The sequence below is a fragment of the Mixophyes fleayi genome, chromosome 12 (assembly GCF_038048845.1).
Source record: "Mixophyes fleayi isolate aMixFle1 chromosome 12, aMixFle1.hap1, whole genome shotgun sequence".
Taxonomy (NCBI): domain Eukaryota; kingdom Metazoa; phylum Chordata; class Amphibia; order Anura; family Limnodynastidae; genus Mixophyes; species Mixophyes fleayi.
Window position 1 is genome coordinate 85,167,351 of NC_134413.1, and position 22,680 is coordinate 85,190,030.

A 22,680-nucleotide genomic window follows, 5' to 3' on the forward strand; every position below is an offset into this window, starting at 1 on the left:
GGGCCTGCCGTCTGTCTACCCTCCCTATAGGATGTAAGCTCTTATGAGCAGGGCCCTCCTCCCTCCTGTCTCTCTACCTTCTCTTCTGCTCCATCTTCAATATATTTGCTTTGCCTGGAGCCTCTGAAGTCTTGGTACTACTTGTTTATTGTTCTGTACGGTTATTCCCTGTACTGTCCATTGTTTGTACTGTGTACGGCGCTGCAGAAACCTTGTGGCGCCTTATAAATAAATGATAATAATAATAATAATACTAGCCTGCTGTGATCTAAGTATATCCATGTATGATCTAATACTAGTCATCTGTGATCTAAGTCTGCCCATGTATGATCTAATAGTACCCACCTATGATCTAAGTCTGCCCATGTATGATCTAATACTAGTCACCTGTGATCTAAGTCTACATATGTATGATCTAATACTAGCCACTTGTGGTCATATATGAGGATGCAGTCTTTCCTTTCATATCAAGTAAAGGAATTGGAATTTACAAGTATTTGTTTATATATTTTCCTCCTCATCTGTGAGTAGAAACATAAAACCCTCTACTCACTGATACATGTAACATGTTTCATTTGTGTCAGCTTTACATATAAACAACACTAGAGATACATGCCAATCATGGGTCGTTCTGCCGTATTCCGGAGACTTCTTCTTGTCATCCGTAAGTATGAGCATAGGGTGGAATAATTATATGGGAAAAAATGCACCAAATTTGCATGTTTCACCAGAAATTGGCCTCAAGTTTCCAATGCGGATTTTCTCCTATTATTGTTGTTCTGGCCGCAAATTCTATAATTAGTTTTGTTTCTGCTCCGGAAATCCTCCTATTACATTTGTTCTACCTGAAAATCCGCTAATTATTTTTGCTCCACCTGAAAAATTTATAATGATTTTTGTTCCACTTGGAAATTCTTCTATTATTTGTATTCAGTCGGAAATCTTCCTATTCTGTTTCTTCCAACCAGAAATCCCACTATTATTTTTGTTCTGGCTGGAAATCTTCCTAAAATTTTATTCTGCTTGAAAATCTTCATATAATTTTTTATTCTGCTTGAAAATCTTCCAATTATTTTTGCTTTGTCTAGAAATATTTCAGTTATTTTTGTTTCCCCAGAAATCCCCTTATTATCTTGTTTTCCCCAGAAATTCCCCTCTTAGTTTCATTACTCCCATAAATCCTCCTTATAATTTTGCTCAGCTTGGACAAAATTATTATACCTCTCCCACGGGACAGAATGAATCGACACCACCGTTGTGTCACGTTAATATCTCCCTCCGAAGTCTCAGTTTCCTGCTGATCATTAGAGTGGGACAATTCAGTAATTGTGACATCCTGTTTCAGTGGAGAGATAATGAATATTGTTACTACAATAATATGACTGCCGATACAGACTGCTTATCAGTTTCTGGATCTTCCTGGTATCGACACGGAGATCTGCAATAACATCAGTTAAATTCTGCTGAATTTTGAAACTTTCCTTGAGTTCATGAGGCCTCAGGGCTGGGGTAGGGCTCTAGGGTACTTTATAACGTCATGCCTGAGATACCTAATAAATCAGTGTTTGGGGTTCTGTGCGGTGAGTAACTGTCTGGTCTGATCCTTGACTAATCTTATCTGGACTGTTTATTTGCTTCTGAATATTCTGTAAGTGGAATTTGTAGGAGTTACTGCACAGAACAGTGTTAATTCTGGATATATTACAGTAATACTGTATACACATATGACACAGGTTGGTATTACTCTCTCAACAGAGCAAATGTATGATACAGTATTATCTAGCTGTACTTTCTAAGCCTGCAGCATGATATATTAGGGTGAACATGTCCTATAGATTGGTATTGTTTCCTGAATATACAACATATCATAATATTTGCTGCATGTGCAGTATAGTATGGTATTGTTTTTGGAAGTTACAGTACAATATAATCTAATATTATCTTCTGAGGGCATGATATAATATCATTTTCCAAAGGTACGGTATAATATTATTTTTTGAAAGTATGGCACAATATAGTATTATTTTCTAAGTATACGGCATAGCATGTGAACATATAACATAACACAGCTGCAGAAGTCTGGGTATTGTCAGGGTATAATATGTTTGTATCTTTGTGGATAATGAACTTTTGGACGATTTGTAAAGTGTTTAAAAGCTACAAGTTAATTTTTATAAATACATAGAAAGGATCCACAGGTCCTAATAAATTACATACCGGTCAGCCACAACATTAACACCACCTGACTAATATCGTTCAGGTGCCCCATGTAACGCCCAACTCCACAAGACCTGTGAAGGTGTCCTGGGGTATCTGGCACCAAGACGTTAGCAGCAGATCCTTTAAGTCCTGTAAGTTGCGAGGTGGGGCCTCCACATGAATGCCAGGACCTGAGGTTTCCCAGCAGAACATTGCCCAGATCATCACACTGCCTCCGCCAGCTGTCTTCTTCCCATAGTGCATCCTGGTGCCATCTCTTACCCAGGCAAACGACACACACGCACCCGGCCGTCCACATGATGTAAAAGAAAACGTGATTCATTAGACCAGGCCACCTTCTTCCATTGCTCCATGGTCCAGTTCTGGTGCTCATGTGCCCATTGTAGGCACTTTCTGCAGTGTACAGGGGTCAGCATGGACACTCTGACCGGTCTGCGGCTCCGCAGCCCCATACACAGCAACCTGCGGAGCTCTGTGTGATCCGACACATTTCTATCATAGCCGGCAGTAACTTTACAGCAGCTCTTCTGTAGGATGGACCAGACGTCCTAGTCTTCACTCCCCAGGCGGATGAATGAGTCCTGGGCACCTATCACCCTGTCACCGGTTGTCCTTCCTTGGACCACTTTAGGTAGGTACTAACCCCTGCATACCGGGAACACCCCACAAGACCGGCCGTGTAGGAGATGCTCTGACCCAGCCGTCTAGACGGCACTATTTGCCCCTTGTCAGAGTCCCTCAGATCCTCACGTTGCCCATTTTTCCTGCTTCCAACACATCAACTTCAAGAACTGACTGTTCAGCTGCTGCCTAATATATCCCACCCCTGACAGGTGCCGGAGTAACCAGATAATCAGTGTTATTCACCTCGCTGTCAGTGGTAATGATGCGGCTGGTCGTTGTGTATATATAGTTGTAACATATTATATATATATATATAGGGTTAGGAGGGCGGTCCATTTGGCAGTCTTTAAGCTACGCTACATGACATGTTGGGACATTAATCTGTGAATTTATAATATTTAACTGATGGAAATCCTGAGTGAAAATGAATTTTCTGTAGGATTTTAAAGTCACCGTCGAGATAGAAACAATTACGGAATTGTTTTTGGTACAATTTCCCTGTGAATAATTCATTAAACAGTATAAGAGGCTGTGCTGGGACCTATATATGAGATTTGCCTGATAGAGCGATGTGTGGTCTAATCTCTGCTCCTAATCTGTGTTGTATGTAATACATTTAGCACTCAGTCATTTGTGGCATTGTAACTGGATGTAAAATGACAATACGCAGCGTAATGATTGTACAAATAACTTCATGGATGTTAATAACACAATGTTTGTTAGGTCCTGGAGTAGGACATGTTTTACCTGCAGTGTATCACATCTGACGAGGCTGTCACTTTGTCTTAATTGTGATTTCAAAGGTCAAACCATGTCTATATATGTATGTATGTGATTTATATTTGGTATGTATATGATATTCCTGTAATATGTATGTGGCATCTATATATTTATGTGATTTTTATGTGGTATGTATGTGATATGTATGTGGTATGTTTTTGATATGTATGTGGTATGTTTTTGTTATGTTTGTATATGTATACTAATATGTATACCATTTGTTGTATATTTTCAGCTTTATACATCTAACAGCTGCGGCCCCTTGCACTTCTAGAGGTGATTCCAGGGCGCTCCGTCCAAGCGTAATACAGGAAAATACGCAGATGCAAGTTGAGTTGTGTCTTATTTTGGGTTACATCTCTGTAATACGTTCCTCACCAAGCATGAATTCTGTATACACAGGGTGGCTGATGAGAAATGCAATATACATGTTCTAGACACATCTATGAATTATATGTCAGGGTTAGATGTATCCCAAGATAGACCAGACATGGAAACCTGAGTGTGTTGTCACATACATGCCAATAGGCAAACGGGCAACTTATGTTCAACCCTAAACCAACAGTATTATCTCGCTCCTAATGGTGGGAGAGATAATCCTCTTCGGTGACTCTGCCCACACTTCCACAGTCGGGTAATTCTGTTATAAGCACTAATGGAAGACGTTTAGAATTTTGGTGCTTTTCTATCATGAATGTAGAAAACAAACTCCAATATTATATTTTATTGTCACATTAAATATTTTAAATATAATATTAGCAATATTTATACTACAGTCCAACGATATATCTTGGCTAGACAGACCCAGCCCATACACCAATATAAAAGCAATTATCTCCATAGAATCCATCATCTGGGACCATAACTGGTCAATATAAAAGTTCTAACAGACAAGTTGGGGCAGCTCCATTTTCTGTGTGAGCCCCAGAAGACATCAGAAAGTTCACTTAAATGATAAAGAGCCGGCAATGCCAGTGTCATGGCGGAAATGGGAGACAGAGGACATGTAATATGGGGTATGGGCTGCTGGATCTCATCCACTGGACACATTGCCCACATCTTGAGAGCTTGTCCTGGCGTAGGCACAGATATGGAAAATACCTGGAAATACAGAGCATAGAAATATGGGAAGGAGATAAAGGTCCTTCAGGATTTTACATTTTCCCACAGAAAAAACATCTAAACTGAAAGTTCTGTTCAACTTTTCCCAACATTTGAAGTGAAATGAACACGTGAAGAGAACAATAAAACAGTGTGAGAAATGTGTGTGGGAATAATAATACAATGTTCCTTTATTTGTCGCTGTGTCTGCGTCTTCTTATCTAACTGGTGGGTCTACGATGGGACAATAGAACAGGTCACCTCTGTGACTGGTGGGTCTCAGATGGGACAATATAACAGGTCACCTCTCTGACTGGTGGGTCTCAGATGGGACAATAGAACAGGTCACTTCTGTGACTGGTGGGTCTCAGATGGGACAATAGAACAGATCACCTCAGTGACTGGTGGGTCTACGATGGGACAATATAGCAGATCACCTCTGTGATTGGTGGGTCTCAGATGGGACAATAGAACAGGTCACCTCAGTGACTGGTGGGTCTACGATGGGACAATATAGCAGATCACCTCTGTGACTGGTGGGTCTCAGATGGGACAATATAACAGGTCACCTCTGTGACTGGTGGGTCTCAGATAGGACAATATAGCAGATCACCTCTGTGACTGGTGGGTCTACGATGGGACAATATAGCAGATCACCTCTGTGACTGGTGGGTCTCAGATGGGACAATAGAACAGGCCACCTCTGTGACTGATGGGTCTCAGATGGGACAATAGAACAGGTCACCTCTCTGACCGGTGGGTCTCAATTGGGACAGTATAACAGGTCACCTCTGTGACTGGTTGGTCTCAGATGGGAAAAAAAAACAAGTCACCTCTCTGATCGGTGGGTCTCAGATGGGACAATAAAACAGGTCACCTCTGTGACTGGTTGGTCTTGGATGGAATAATATAACAGGTCACCTCTCTGACTGGTGGGTCTCAGATGGGACAATATATCAGGTCACCTCTGTGATTGGTGGGTCTCAGATGGGAAAATATAACAAGTCACCTCTGTGATCGATGGGTCTCAGATGGGACAATATATCAGGTCACCTCTCTGACCGGTGGGTCTACGATGGGACAATATAGCAGATCACCTCTCTGACTGGCGAGTCTCAGATGGGACAATAGAACAGGTCACCTCTGTGACCGGTGGGTCTCAGATGGGACAATATAGCAGATCACCTCTGTGACTGGTGGGTCTTGGATGGAATAATATACCAGGTCACCTACCTGCAGATAGGGTGAGAATGATTCCAATCCAGGCCAGGATATAGGACCAGGAGAATCTCCAGTCTGCATAACGTTTCCCAAAGAAGTTCACAGTCACTCCGGTGTACACAGACAATGCGAGTAGCGCAAAGAACCCTGCAGATAAGAAGCAATCCTATTGGTCACAGGAACAGTTAGAGCTACATGTATTGTCCTATGTGGACATGGGTGAGACATAGATACAAGAGGTATAACATAGACCTCTGCAAGTAGAATCCTAAATAATTCACTTTGGTATAATTTGTCGCAGTGTAATTTCAGACATATTTCCGTGTTTTGATTTATTGTGTTTGCTGTGGCTGTGCTGGAGGGATCTGTCTGGACCATACTTGTGCTGAATACTGTATTTACATGGAAAGTATTAATCATCTGTCATTAATCACACTGTGACATACTGCGCTGGCCTATTGCACATAATGGACCTCATGTAGAGTTACAAGCAAAGCAAAAAACAAATGTTGCAGGGTAAACGTAAAATGTGAGAACACATTTAGAGTTGGATGGGTCATGTGTTTTGCTCAACTCTAAATTGCAGTGTAAAAATAAACCTGTGCAGAGTATGTTTGTGCTCCATGCAAAAGCAGCCAGTGCTGGGGATTTATAATGCAGATAATGTCTACTTGTCTCTAGTGACATCTAGTGGACAATCCTTGTATTATCTATCTATGTATTCTGTGACGAGAGTTCTGCGGATGTTACTCCAAGTTTGTTTATAGTACTTGATAGTTGTTTTATCATTTTATGTGAGGACTGCTGAGGTTCCAACTCTTATACCCCTGTTGCTGCCCACTGGCTCCCACCATACATCATTATTATAATTAGTTACTATGCCTTTCAAAGCAGGTGGTGGGAAGCTTCTCATGTGTGAGGGATAGAGTAAGAGCATAGTACCAGGCACCAAACAAGCTGATATGATCAGGAACAGCAGGACTGCTGGGTCTTACAGGCATATGGGGCCACCAGCCAAACTTCACCCAGCAAACACTGCTCCTGTGGTCAGATAGAGAACATTGCAGAGGGCTGGTGGAAGCACAGTGACACAATGATTAGCGATCACAGAGCTGCAATGCTTACTCCTCACCTGGTGCAATGCTTACTCCTCACCTGGTGCAATGCCTTACTCCTCACCTGGTGCAATGCCTTACTCCTCACCTGGTGCAATGCCTTACTCCTCACCTGCTGCAATGCTTACTCCTCACCTGGTGCAATGCCTTACTCCTCACCTGGTGCAATGCCTTACTCCTCACCTGCTGCAATGCTTACTCCTCACCTGCTGCAATGCCTTACTCTTCACCTGGTGCAATGCCTTACTCTTCACCTGGTGCAATGCTTACTCCTCACCTGGTGCAATGCCTTACTCCTCACCTGGTGCAATGCTTACTCCTCACCTGCTGCAATGCCTTACTCTTCACCTGGTGCAATGCCTTACTCCTCACCTGGTGCAATGCCTTACTCCTCACCTGGTGCAATGCTTACTCTTCACCTGGTGCAATGCCTTACTCTTCACCTGCTGTAATGCTTACTCCTCACCTGCTGCAATGCCTTACTCCTCACCTGGTGCAATGCCTTACTCCTCACCTGCTGCAATGCTTACGCTTCACCTGGTGCAATGCCTTACTCCTCACCTGCTGCAATGCTTACTCATCTGCAATGCTTACTCCTCACCTGCTGCAATGCTTACTCATCTGCAATGCTTACTCCTCACCTGTTGCAATGCCTTACTCCTCACCTGCTGCAATGCTTACTCATCTGCAATGCTTACTCCTCACCTGCTGCAATGCTTACTCATCTGCAATGCTTACTCTTCACCTGCTGCAATGCCTTACTCATCTGCAATGCTTACTCTTCACCTGCTGCAATGCTTTACTCCTCACCTGCTGCAATGCCTTACTGCTCACCTGCTGCAATGCCTTACTGCTCACCTGCTGCAATGCTTACTCATCTGCAATGCTTACTCTTCACCTGCTGCAATGCTTACTCCTCACCTGCTGCAATGCTTACTCCTCACCTGCTGCAATGCCTTACTCCTCATCTGGTGCAATGCTTACTCCTCACCTGGTGCAATGCTTACTCCTCACCTGGTGCAATGCCTTACTCCTCACCTGCTGCAATGCCTTACTCCTCATCTGCTGCAATGCCTTACTCCTCATCTGCTGCAATGCCTTACTCCTCATCTGCTGCAATGCTTACTCCTCATCTGCAATGCTTACTCCTCACCTGCTGCAATGCCTTACTGCTCACCTGGTGCAATGCCTTACTGCTCACCTGGTGCAATGCCTTACTGCTCACCTGGTGCAATGCTTACTCCTCATCTGCAATGCTTACTCCTCACCTGCTGCAATGCCTTACTGCTCACCTGCTGCAATGCCTTACTCCTCACCTGCTGCAATGCTTACTCCTCACCTGTTGCAATGCCTTACTCCTCACCTGTTGCAATGCCTTACTCCTCACCTGGTGCAATGCTTACTCTTCACCTGGTGCAATGCCTTACTCTTCACCTGCTGTAATGCTTACTCCTCACCTGCTGCAATGCCTTACTCCTCACCTGGTGCAATGCCTTACTCCTCACCTGCTGCAATGCTTACTCTTCACCTGGTGCAATGCCTTACTCCTCACCTGCTGCAATGCTTACTCATCTGCAATGCTTACTCCTCACCTGCTGCAATGCTTACTCATCTGCAATGCTTACTCCTCACCTGCTGCAATGCCTTACTCCTCATCTGCAATGCTTACTCCTCACCTGGTGCAATGCTTACTCCTCACCTGCTGCAATGCTTACTCATCTGCAATGCTTACTCCTCACCTGCTGCAATGCCTTACTCCTCACCTGCTGCAATGCTTACTCATCTGCAATGCTTACTCCTCACCTGGTGCAATGCTTACTCCTCACCTGCTGCAATGCTTACTCATCTGCAATGCTTACTCCTCACCTGGTGCAATGCCTTACTCCTCACCTGCTGCAATGCCTTACTCCAGTTACTTATTGTGTTAGTGGATTGTACTAGCTACTGATCTGATATAAGTACAGTACGCAAGTTTCAGCAGATGTGTTATCGGTGTATGAGCTTATGGACTGGATATATGACTATAAGACATTTATTGATATACTAGTGCTGCTTCCACGCAGACCTCTTACCTGCAACTAACAAGGTAAGTCCTGCAGAGCGAGTCCTAGCAGATTTGGCCCCACTGGAAAAAGCTGTGAGTCCCAAGATGATGCCAGCGAAACAGGACAGGATGGACAACAACATGAACGCTCGTGTGGCATCCCAGAAGGCTGGAGAAGAGGAGATGATGCAGGATCAGAGCACAAGTCTATAACATACACCAAGTCACCATCACATTTATTTACTGTCCCCCCCATGTAAGACAATGGTTAGGTATCAGTCTGAATGTCTTGCTGGGATTATTTACATTGTTCTCTCTGGGTGAATTGTCGCAAATTGGAATAAATGTATTTTTCTTGTAGATTCATTATGTAGTGATAAAACAATAGGGGAAATACATCATTTTATTATTCTGTCATTTATATATCTATAGATGTAATCAGCCAACATTCCCAGCTTTTTATATCTATATATTTATCTCACTTTTAGTTGACAACATCACTCTCTCTCCTGTCCCCTACGCCCTCTGCCTTGAAGTCACCCTTGACTGTGCCCTCAGCTTTACCTATCATATCCAGTCCTCACCAAATCCTGACACTTCCTCCTCCGTAATCATGAAAATCCGTCTGTTCCTCTCTCAGTAAACAACCAAAATCCTGGTCCATTCACTTATCATTTCTCATCTCTATTATTACAACCTCCTTCTCACTGGTCTTCCTGACTCTCACACTTCTGACCTTCAATCCATACAGAATGCTGCCGCTCGGCTCATCCTCCTCTCCCACCGCACATCTTCTGCTTCTCCTCTCCGTAAATCTCTTCATTGGCTCCCAATCCGTTTCAGTTCAAGCTCCTTACCCGTGCTGCCCCCACTCTTTGGAACTCCCTACCACACTTCACTCGACTCTCCCCCAAACCTCAATCCTTCAAACACTCACTCAAAACTCACCTTTTCAAGCTCATCTATACTACCACCTCCTGACCATTCTATCCATTACCTCCTCTTCCTCATCTGTTATCTATATCTTCTCCCAGTTGGTCCTACTGTCTCTCACCACCTCTCCCTCTAGAATGTAAGCTCTTATGGGTAGGGTCCTCTCTGCCTCTTGTCCGACGTCTACTGTCTGACTCCCTTGTACGTGCTGTCATGTATTTTGCTGCACTCTGTGTGAGTACCCATAGCCTTACTCACACTCATCTGTGCTACTTATGTGTATAACCTCATCTATGTGTTACTTGCTTTGTATCTGGTGCTAGACAACCTATGACGCCTTATAAATAAATACATTAATAAATACTATTAATAATAATAATAATAATAATAATAATAATAATAATAATAACAACATACGAAGACCAAGGTTTGATAAGTTTCTTTGTTTGCTAATATGAAAGATTCAGTGTAAACTGGATGTAATAGAACTGCTTATATTGATCTTTAGATGGATCTAGTTCCTGACACCCCCTGAGGGTCCCTATGGTTGTCACTGACAGCTGGGACCAGCGGTGATGGCAGAACCTGCATCCAGCCTTTCCTTGCCACAAATATATTCCTCTTGTCTTCTAGTTCACGCCAATCTTCTGAGTCGCCCTGTTCTGCTTCCACTTAGTGTAATTCCTGGATTCTGCAATTTTGCTATACTTTGACTAGAGATTTAGCGAGATCATGGATTATGGATTATGGATTATAGATCATTGATCTTGGATTGTTGGTTATGGATCATGGATTGGGGATTATGGATCATGGATTGTGGATTATGGATTATGGATCATTGATCGTGGATTGTTGGTTATGGATCATGGATTATGGATTATGGATCGTGGATTGTGGATTATGTATCATGGATTATGGTTAATGGATCATGGATCGGGGATTGTTGGTTATGGATTATGGTTAATGGATCATGGATTATGGATCATGGATCATGGATTGTTGGTTATGGATCATAGATTGTGGATTATGGATCATGGATTGTTGGTTATGGATCATAGATTGTGGATTATGGATCATGGATTATGGATCATGGATTATGGATCATGGATTGTTGGCTATGGATAATAGATTGTGGATTATGGATCATGGATTATGTATCATGGATTATGGATCATGTATTGTTGGCTATGGATAATAGATTGTGGATTATGGATCATGGATTATGGATCATGGATTATGGATCATGGATTGTTGGTTATGGATCATGGATTGGGGATTATGTATCATGGATTATGGTTAATGGATCATGGATCGGGGATTGGGGATTATGGATCATGGATTATGGATCATGGATTGTTGGTTATGTATCATAGATTGTGGATTATGGATCATGGATTATGGATCATGGATTCTTGATTATGGATCATGGATTGTGGATCATGGATTATGGATCATGGATTGTTGGTTATGGATCATAGATAGTGGATTCTTGATTATGGATCATGGATTAAGGATTATGGATCATGGATTGGGGATTATGGTTAATGGATTATGGATTATGCATCATGGATCGATGATTGTTCGTTATGGATCATGGATTGGGGATTATGGATCATGGATTATGGATCATGGATCGGTGATTGTTCGTTATGGATCATGGATTGTGGATTATGGATTATGGATCATGGATTATGGATCATGGATTGTTGGTTATGGATCATGGATTGTGGATTCTGGATTCTGGATGATGGATTGTTGGTTATGGATCATGGATAGTGGATTAGGGATCATGGATTATGGATTATGCTTTGGTCATCAGTCTCCTAGTAGATTTCGTTCTTACCCACAGTGATGGTGTGGGCATGACATTTCCCAGCCACACAGAACCTCCATAGTCCCTGATTGCTCAAGTTCCCCGAGTACCGATACTGCATCCAGAAATCTGTAGCTGTGGCCACTATGAGGAGAACCAATCCGGAGACTGCACAGAGCAGACCGCCTCCCATTAATGTGTACATTTTCAGAAGACGTGGGCTTCTCTCCTATATAGTACAAGGAACCACTGTTACCAGATCACAATATATGGCTATATTTCATGTAGAATATCAGACTCATAATGACATTTATAACTTACATTTCTCAGTACACACTCTACGGACACTGTATTTATCTTATTACATGTAAGTCTAACATTTCATTGATTCTCATGAATGTTGCACTCTCCTTTGTAGAGGGTCAGCGCTGCAGCAATACATTGTAGAGGGTCAGTGCTGCAGCAATATATTGTAGAGGGTCAGCGCTGCAGCAATACATTGTAGAGGGTCAGCGCTGCAGCAATACATTGTAGAGGGTCAGCGCTGCAGCAATATATTGTAGAGGGTCAGCGCTGCAGCAATACATTGTAGAGGGTCAGTGCTGCAGCAATACATTGGAGAGGGCCAGTGCTGCAGCAATACATTGTAGAGGGTCAGCGCTGCAGCAATACATTGTAGAGGGTCAGCGCTGCAGCAATATATTGTAGAGGGTCAGCGCTGCAGCAATACATTGTAGAGGGTCAGTGCTGCAGCAATACATTGTAGAGGGTCAGTGCTGCAGCAATACATTGGAGAGGGCCAGTGCTGCAGCAATACATTGGAGAGGGTCACTATCCTCAGTATTCTGTGAGTGTCCAAGTTGTTCTTCAACCTCAGTGTTATCCTCAGGCACTGATTTGTCTGTTTTGGAGGTGTCAGTAACAGACGTACCCGCTGAGTGACAAGGTGGTGCATGTGAAGTTGAGAACGATACACGACCGCGTTGGGCACTCTGTTTTGGAACGGTGCATATACCAGTACCAGCAGTAGCAGGAGCCCTACTAGCAAAAAGTGGACATACTCTGAGCCTTGTCCTCCCCCTGCGGGTGGTGTATGGAATGTTAGCTATTTTGCTTTTTTTGGACAAATGGCTACATTCATCAGAAAATTCCATCTTTATCCTACTCCTTCCATCAAGAGCTGATGGTTTCTTTGATATTGAATTTGACAAATATTGTTTGGATTTTGAGAACCCTTTCATCAACTTTCTTCCCTCATTACCTTTTTTACTAGCAGAGGTCGTAACAGTATTACTGCCAGTACTGGTACTGGGCAGCTCCTGATCTGCACAGTGATCCATGGTTGCCAAGAGGAGTAATGTTACTTGAACTAATTGGAGCTACTTGTAGATGCCACCACACCAGGGGAACGTCCAATGAGATAGGGAAAGGGGATAATGTTATCTTACAATTCTTAGGACACTGCTCCACAATATACCCCTATCAAACAAGTTTTATATTTTATCGGGGGGTTGTGCTGCTCTGAGTCAGTCAAGAACACCCTGTTTACTTTTTTGGGGTGTGTATCTGCTGCTCACCCTCACACGCCAACAGCCTTTTCAAGTATAGATTTCTCTGAATAACCCTTTCAAAATGGACAAGTATTGAAATATAGAACAGATTAAAATATATAGCATTTTTTTGAGAGGTCAAGCTGCATGCTGAACATGACAGACAGTCTTCTTTAAATTCACTAAATGACCCTTCCAATATATAAAAATATTGAAAAATAGAAAAGATTAGAATATATAGACTTTTTTGTGCCGCTGCTGCTGAATCTAACACTATTGCTTTCCTATGTGCCTGGTTCCCCCTGAACCAGGCAGAGCACCGCAGCTATCCTCCTCCCTACACTCTGTCTCTTCTCAAATGACACTTGAGAGAACGAGGGAGGACTATACAAAAGATGGCGTTCCAAAACTAACGAGAGCTTTGCAAAAAAAATCATGGAAACGAAGTTTCGCCTCATGACTCGGTTTCACTCGGATCCCCAATGTAGGATTTTGTCGGATTTCACATAATCCGAACTGCTCATCATTAGTAGATATCAGGAAGACAATTTTTATATAAATAAGAGGATGAGAAGTTACATAAGGTAGAATTATCATACAGGGCAGAATAGATGGATTTTTTGGTTTTTTGCTGTCATCAAATTCTATGTTTCTATGTTTGATTTGTTAATAAACCAGAGGTAAAACGTGGTGGAAAGTGTTTGATTTAGAATATGATTATATTTTTAATTTAACTCGACGCTACAGATAATTTGCCTCTACTTTTTGTGTATGCAGTTTTTCTTTATGTTTTTATATTCCTTCTATCCTTTCCCATTCTTTTCACAATGTCTCATTAATCTCATCCATCTCACCGCCTCACCAGTCACCTCTCGGACAATTCCCTCTTGACCCTCTCCAATCAGGTTTCTGCCCCCTCCACTCCCCTTAAACTGCCCTGGCCAATGTAACTAATGATCTCCTCTCTGCTAAATCCAGGGATAACTTCTCCCTGCTCATCCTCCTGGACCTGTTCGTACCGTGAACCACCCCCTTCTTTTGCAGACCCTTCAGTCTCTCAGCCTCTCAGCCTCTGTCCTCACATGGTTCACTTCTTACTTTGTCAACTGCTCTTTCATTGTATCCACATCTGGTTCATCCTTCCCCCTTCCACCCTCCCTGTAGAAGTCCCTCAGGGCTCTGTTCTCGTCCCTCTACTATTTTCGCTTTATACTACCTCCCTAGGTGCTCTCATCACTTAATTCAGTCTTCAGAATCACCTATACATTGATGATATTCAACTTTACATCTCATCTCCTGATTGCCCCCTTCTTCCTCACTCGTGTATCTGACTACCTCTCACCATCTCCTCTTGGATGTCCTCATGTTTTCTCAAAATTAACATTGCAAAAACCAAACTCTTTGTTTTCCCTCCATCTAGATCCTCATCTCACCTGGTTCTCTCCATCACTGTTAACACCATCTGTTCTGTCCCCCATTGACTCCTCCCTCTCTTTTTCCCCCTACATTCAATCGCTTGCCCAATCCTGTCGCTTCCAACTATGCAACATCAACTGCATCCTGCCCTTATTATCTCAGGATGCAATCAAAACCATTGTCCATGCACTCATCATTTCACTACTTGATTACTGCAACCTTCTCACTGCTCCAACCTCTCTCCCTTTTGTTCTATACTCAATGCAGCTGCAAGATTTATCTTCCTTTCTCGACGCTCCTCTTCTGCCTCGTCTTACACTGGCTCCCCTTCCCCTACAGAATCCTTTTTAATCTTCTTACCCTTACCTACAAGGTCCTCTGCCACTCATCATCATCATTTATTTATATAGCACCACTGATTACGCAGCGCTGTACAGAGAACCCATTCACACCAGTCCCTGCCCCATTGGAGCTTACAGTCTAATTTCCCTAATATACACACTCGCAGACAGACAGAGAGAGACTAGGGTCAATTTTGATAGCAGCCAATTAACCTACTAGTATGTTTTTGGAGTGTGGGAGGAAACCGGAGCACCTGGAGGAAACCCACGCAAACACGGGGAGAACATACAAACTCCGCACAGATATGGCCATGGTCGGGAATTGAACTCATGACCCCAGTGTTGTGAGGCAGAAGTGCTAACCACTTAGCCACCGTGCTGTCCTGCCACTCTACTGCCCCTTATATCTCCAATCTCCTCTCCATTCACATTTCCACCCGGTCCCTGCAATTGGCCAATGACCATCGTCTCTTCTCCACTCTGATCACCTTATACCATTCCAGAATCCAAAACTTCTCCCAAGTTGCCCCCCTGCACTGGAATGACCTCCTACACTCCATCTGATTGTCCAATAATTTGTGCTCCCTCAAATGGGCACTCAAAACTTACCTCTTCTTCAAAGTCTACCAGCCTTCCACTTAACATTCTCTCCATGCTTGCTCTCATGACCTCGCTCCTCTCCCAATGCTTGCTCTCATCACCTCGCTTCTCTCTCCATGCTCGCTCTCATGACCTCGCTCCTCTCTCTATGCTCGCTCTCATCTCCTGGCTCCTCTCTCCATGCTCGCTCTCATCACCTCGCTCCTCTCTCCATTCTCACTCTCATGACCTCGCTCCTCTCTCCATGCTCGCTCTCATCTCCTGGCTCCTCTCTCCATGCTCGCTCTCATCACCTCGCTCCTCTCTCCATGCTCACTCTCATCTCCTCTCTACATGCTCGCTCTCATCACCTTGCTCCTCTCTCCATGCTCGCTCTCATCTCCTCTCTCTATGCTCGCTCTCATCACCTCGCTCCTCTCTCCATGCTCGCTCCCTTCACCTTGCTCCTCTCGCCATGCTCGCTCTCATCTCCTCGCTCCCCTCCCCATGCTCACTCTCATCACCTCGCTCCTCTCTCCATGCTCGCTCTCATCACCTCGCTCCTCTCTTCATGCTCGCTCTCATCACCTTGCTCCTCTCTCCATGCTCGCTCTCATGACCTCGCTCCTCTCTCTATGCTCGCTCTCATCTCCTGGCTCCTCTCGCCATGCTCGCTCTCATGACCTCGCTCCTCTCTCTATGCTCGCTCTCATCTCCTGGCTCCTCTCTCCATGCTCGCTCTCATCACCTCGCTCCTCTCTCCATTCTCACTCTCATGACCTCGCTCCTCTCTCCATGCTCGCTCTCATCTCCTGGCTCCTCTCTCTATGCTCGCTCTCATCACCTCGCTCCTCTCTCCATGCTCACTCTCATCTCTTCTCTCCTCTCTACATGCTCGCTCTCATCACCTTGCTCCGCTCTCCATGCTCGCTCTCATCTCCTCTCTCCTCTCTACATGCTTGCTCTCATCTCCTGTCTCCTCTCTCTATGCTCGCTCTCATCACCTCGCTCCTCTCTCCATGCTCGCTCCCTTCACCTTGCTCCTCTCGCCATGCTCGCTCTCATCTCCTCGCTCCCCTCCCCATGCTCACTCTCATCACCTCGCTCCTCTCTCCATGCTCGCTCTCATCACCTCGCTCCTCTCTTCATGCTCGCTCTCATCACCTTGCTCCTCTCTCCATTCTCGCTCTCATGACCTCGCTCCTCTCTCTATGCTCGCTCTCATGACCTCGCTCCTCTCTCCATGCTCGCTCTCATCTCCTGTCTCCTCTCTCTATGCTCGCTCTCATCACCTCGCTCCTCTCTCCATGCTCGCTCCCTTCACCTTGCTCCTCTCGCCATGCTCGCTCTCATCTCCTCGCTCCCCTCCCCATGCTCACTCTCATCACCTCGCTCCTCTCTCCATGCTCGCTCTCATCACCTTGCTCCTCTCTTCATGTTCGCTCTCATCACCTTGCTCCTCTCTTCATGCTCGCTCTCATCACCTCGCTCCTCTCTCCATGCTCGCTCTCATCACCTCGCTCTTCTCTCCATGCTCGCTCTCATCACCTCGCTCCTCTCTCCATGCTCGCTCTCATCACCTTGTGCCTCCTGCGCTTGATCCCCTCCTCTGACTCCCTCTGTTCCTGCTGTCTGTCTGCCCTCCCTTTAGGATGTAAGCTCTTATGAGCAGGGCCCTCCTCCCTCCTGTCTCTCTACCATTTATTCTGCTCCAGCCTCACTATAATTGCTATGTCTGGAGCCTCTGACGTCATGGTATTACTCATTTATTGTTCTGCACTGTTTTGCCTGTATGATCTACTGTTTATATTGTGTACGGCGCTGTGGAACTTTTATGGCGCCATATAAATAAAAAATAATAATAATAATATGCTCATGTCTTTCTCATTTTATCACCCTTCCCTTATTGCTTAATGCCAGCATGCAGATTTCATCTACTTGACCTCTCATGTCATTTTATTGCAGTTCCTTATTATTTGGAAAGGGGTCGATGAACAGACATTATCTCCATTTTGCTTAAAGAAACTCTTTGACTTCTCTCCTGACTCTATGAAGGTACTTTGTCCTGATGTCTATGGTCTTCCAGTTGCTCCATCCTTTAATTTAAATTACTGCATATTCTTATGAACCAGGAATCCTCTGGCTCTATGAACAGATCTGAGGCACTTATATGTACAGGACTTACCTTACTGGCCAGCAGACATCGTCGGTCCACGCTACGAATACAGCAGCCCCACTCTATTTACACAGAAGTGAGAACTGCTGAGCCCTCTGCTTTATATAGAGCACCCGAGTGACAGATACAATGCTGACAATGTGTGGAAACCTCTAGGAGTCTCTGCTCACTGGGTTCTGCTGACGCCATGTTGCTGGGGGGCATTGTCCTAGGGATCAGCAAACTGACACATTATACCCAGCTTTGTTCACTGATACAAATCACAGTGGTCTATTGTGTGCTCTACGTATGTGATCACCAAATGGATGTACTTATAATACCTATATAATCTTACAAATCACAACTGTCACAATATAGTGTATATAAAGTCACACTCTGTTGTATTACACTGATATTGCATTAATAAGTTCTAGTAAACTAATACTTAGTATCACCGCACCTTACATACATTGCCATCAGTATATCCCATGATTGGCAGTGCCAGTCTGTGCACGTTCTCTGACCCTGCAGAACAAGGTGCTGTCTAGAAGCTCAGATTCTGGATCTCAATAAGCAACTGGCGACACCAAGGTTACAGACAACATATAGAAGTGTTGATAGGTGAAGATAGAGGAGAACAGGATCCTGAGGTAGGTAGCAGGCAGTGGTGGAACTACCAGATCCTGGAGGCAATGCCGGCCAACCAACCCCAGACCATTCTCTTTCTGCTTTTGGTCAAGGGTGGGAGCAGTGCATTGCACAGGGAAGCGCCGTTTGGAAGAGCAGAGTGGGGACCTCTGAAGGATGGACCGGTATTGTTGAGCCCTCCCCCAAATTTTGCTAAGGGGTGCAGTGAAGCTCCTGGTAGCTCAAGCTTGAAGAAGGTTGATTGGCTGAAGTTGGGGATGTCTGTTCAGCAGCATTGCAACAGCTGGGTTATTCCATTAGCAACCAGAAGATGGCGATAAAGGGCAGACAAGTGCTGGTGGCAACTGATTCCATTATTAGGAGGACACATAGGGCTAGATTTACTAAGCTGCGGGTTTGAAAAAGTGGGGATGTTGCCTATAGCAACCAATCAGATTCTAGCTTTCATTTATTTAGTACATTCTACAAAATGACAGCTAGAATCTGATTGGTTGCTATAGGCAACATCTCCACTGTTTCAAACCCGCAGCTTAGTAAATCTAGCCCATAGAGTGCTAGCAGTTTGTTTTCTCTCAGGTGTGTGGTTTCAGCATATTCTAGGTTGGATTGATAGATTTTTGTTAGATTGCAGAGTATGACCCAGCAACCAATGACTAGTTATAGGTAGATGGACAGATTTTAAAAAATGATTTTAGAGAACTGGGCTGTAAAACTCCAAACTTCTAAGGTAGTTTGCTCTTAAATGCTACCTGTGTCACGTGCGCACCTGAAAGGTTACTCAGTGGCTGAGATGTTGGTGTAGGAAGGTAGGTTTGGGGACTTGGAGAGCTGCAATGATCTCTCTCTCTCAGATAACAGTGACTGCACTTCAGGGAGGGGGTAGCTGTGCTGGGGGAGAAGATTTAAACTAAGGATTGGGGGGATAATGATAGAAACAGCGTTCAAAATAGTGTAGACAGGAACAGGGCAGAGACAAGAGACATGGGGAGCAGAGGGGTGAGGATTTAGTAGAGGTGATAAGGAAGAGTGTAAAATTAAATCTGTCAGAAAAAGAATGACATTTCTGAAAGGTTTGACTGGAGTCCTCCAGAAGTTAAGATGTCAGACGAGAATTAGTATATAATGGGTATTATGGAGACTTGGCTGGATTCGGCATATGAACAGGCAGTATATGTGGAAGGATGTAACATGTTCAGGCAGGATTTTAAATGGGGGCGGAGGAGTCTGGTATGAGCCACTAGTATAAATGATTGTACTGAAATTCAAATATTATAAAGTGAAAGGGCAGCAAGGAAACGTTATCCTCCTCATGGGGGAATTTAATCAGATACAAATTGGTGGAAAAAAAATAACGCTTCTGCCACCAGACAAGACAATTTTTTTATATAGTTTAAAAGATGCCAACTAGATGGGGAGCTTTTCTGGACTTGTCTTATCATCATTAATTATTAATAAGGTGCCACAGATTAAGCAATGATGGATGTCTGTCATCTTACAGATAAGACAAACATGAGAACAATAAATCCAATGACAGATGGAGATGATGACAGGGACATTAAGCATAATAACACCTCATGAGCTACCAATAATAGCATGATTTAGTGGAGGATTGAGCATAAGACATGACAACAAGGTCACTTGTGAGAGACAGGAGGAGAGGTCACCCAGGTGGAGATGGTAGAGAGGCGGTTGGACACCTGGGATAGGAAAGAGGGAAAGCAGTCAGGGGAGGACAGATAGATTTAGGTGTCACCAGCATAGAGTGATAGTTGAAGCAGATTAATTCGCTGAGAGAGGAGGTATAGATAGAAAAGAGCAGAGGGCCAAGAGCAGAGCTTTGGAGCACTGATATAGAGGAGAAAAGGATGGGAGTGGGAATCAGAAGTGTAGACATTGAAGGAGAGACCTGAAATGGGAGGTGATCAAGGAGAGGACAATGTCATGATGGTGAAAGGTGAAACATGTCAAGAAGAAGAGAGTGGTCAAAGTGTCAAAAGCAATGGAGAGGTCAAGGAGTATGAGATGGGAGAAGTGGCCTTTTGGCTTGAGTAGAAGTAGGCATTTGGTCACTATGTTGGCAGTGGTTTTGGATGAGTGAAGAGGGTGGACGTCTGACTGAAAGGTGTCAGCGAGATAATTGGAGGAGATGATTGAATAAAAGGTTGTTCAAGAATTCTGGATGAAAAGCATAGCAGAGAAATATGGCAGTAATTGGACTGGAAGAAAGGGTCAGGAGAGGGTTCTTGAGAATGGAGAAGATTAGGGAAAGTTTGAAGGTGGCCGAGATGATAACATTGGAGAAGGATAAGTTAGATAGGAGAGCAAGGTGCAGGCAGTTATTGGAGGAGAACAGGTGGAGGAGCTGGTTCAAGGGGGGAGGTTGAAGGGAAAAGATTAAGAGAGGAGAGTAAGGTGCTCATACTCCATTACTGGGTGGTAGGGTGGCAGGGGGTAGCGGGGAAGGTGTGTCTGGGAGGTGCAAATGGCAGGAGGAGATTTTGTGGTAGATAGTGTCTGCAGAGTTAGTGGCAAAGGTGCGAGTTGGGGGAGGGTCGTGAAGGAGGACGGAGACGCAAACTGACAGTGGTAAAGTGATGTCGTGAGAAGACAGAATGTAGGAAGTGAGTATCGAAGCGCCATTCCCTCTATTTGCACTTTTAAAGGTGACAAGTCTATGGGGAGTGCCAGGATTGGGGTTCGGTGTGATGGAGATGAAGGTGGCAGCTGGGGTTGCAGCATCAAGTGCATTAAAGAGTTTTGGCGCAGGGCTGAGAAGAAGCGGTAGCAGGGAGGGGTTCTAGAGAGGTCAAGAAGAGGATAGGGTCATGGCCTCAAAGGGGTCGCTGCTTATGCACAAATTTTGGGAGGAAAGGGGGGAGGGGTCTTAAGTTCAGCTTTGATTCCTCACACTCTGCTCTGGTATTGTCTGGTACATTGTAGGATCCATATTAACTGACCAATTAATCTCACATCATGGCACTTACATGGTCATGAGCAAATGACTGTAAATTACACTTCAATCCAGGGCATATTTCTCCAGAAATCTAGGCCTAGGTAATCGCTAGAAAACTTTAGTTGTGTATTTAAGCTGTTATGTTGACCAACTATGTCCCATATCTTCCTGGCAGTGACTTCTGATGTTGATTGAGGCAAAAGATGCCTGTAGATATTTTATGCTTGTCCAACTATTATTGGATGGCCTAATTAAGACACCATGGGGCCCTTGACCTTTTCCCCACACATAAAACCATGTTAGCGTAACCCAGGACCCTAAGTTTCCACTGGGCCTTAGACAGAAGCCCAGGTTGCCTGGTGCTACGGATCTGCTTCTTAGATGCTTACTTGAGCGTCATGAATATGGTCTCCTCTTGGTAGACTGCCAATCACCTGTACATTTCTATATAATCTGTCATACTGTGGTACTTTATAACCCGTACCAGAGACATGGGCATCAATCATCCCTCTCACTGTTTTGGCTAAGGAGATCTAGAATGTGGTTTAGTTATGTCTTGTGTAAAGCTATAAAGACATAATCTCTAATGATCTGCAATTCATTTGCACCTGTTTTGGTGGCGCAGATTCAAATTGTCATCCATGGAGGAGATGATTATATTCGTTGAGTAAATAATTGTAAATTGCATTTTTTCCCTATGCACAGAGACCTTCCTGTCTTTGTATTCTGCTGCAATGTCTGATAACAGAGAGCAATAGCTTACATTCACCAGCATTATAATTCAGAATGCAAATGAATGAATAAAATGTAATCTAAATGTGAAGTATCTCTTTCAAGCTATGTGAGATGTTGCATAAATACTGTATATTTCACCTTGTATCATCTTGTATTCTATGATTAGTGGTCAGTAATTAGCTGGATTGTGATTTGTAATCAGCTCTATCACATGACTCTCAGAGGAAGAGGCAGCCTCTGTTTTACTGACTGCTGGTCACTACCACTAGCCTCTAGTGACTACCACTAGCCTCTAGTCACTACCACCAGCCTCTAGTGACTACCACTAGCCTCTAGTGACTACCACTAGCCTCTAGTCACTACCACTAGCACTAGCCTCTAGTGACTACTAGTCAATACCACTAGCCTCTAGTCACTACCACTAGCCTCTAGTGACTACTAGTGACTACCAC

General features: G+C 44.1%; 1 protein-coding gene across 1 annotated transcript; it reads right to left on the bottom strand.

Moving 5' to 3' along the window:
• Positions 1 to 4,358: 4,358 nt before the first annotated feature.
• On the bottom strand, positions 4,359 to 17,962 carry LOC142109140 (lens fiber membrane intrinsic protein-like). Its single transcript, XM_075193206.1, has 5 exons — positions 17,923 to 17,962; positions 11,882 to 12,080; positions 9,134 to 9,274; positions 5,959 to 6,093; positions 4,359 to 4,725 (listed from the first exon to the last, which is right to left on the bottom strand). The coding sequence occupies exons 2-5, from the start codon at positions 12,054 to 12,056 to the stop codon at positions 4,658 to 4,660; spliced, it is 519 nt and encodes a 172-aa protein (XP_075049307.1). The 5' UTR covers positions 12,057 to 12,080; positions 17,923 to 17,962; the 3' UTR covers positions 4,359 to 4,657.
• Positions 17,963 to 22,680: the final 4,718 nt, after the last annotated feature.

Bases quoted from the DNA above. Each gene is read 5' to 3' on its own strand.
- LOC142109140 (XM_075193206.1), bottom strand. From the start codon at position 12,056: ATGTACACATTAATGGGAGGCGGTCTGCTCTGTGCAGTCTCCGGATTG. The intron at 6,094-9,133 runs GTAAGAGGTCTG...TCTTATCTGCAG, and splicing joins ACTTACCTTGTTAGTTGCAG to GGTTCTTTGCGCTACTCGCA. The intron at 4,726-5,958 runs GTAGGTGACCTG...CTGTATTTCCAG, and splicing joins CATTCTCACCCTATCTGCAG to GTATTTTCCATATCTGTGCC.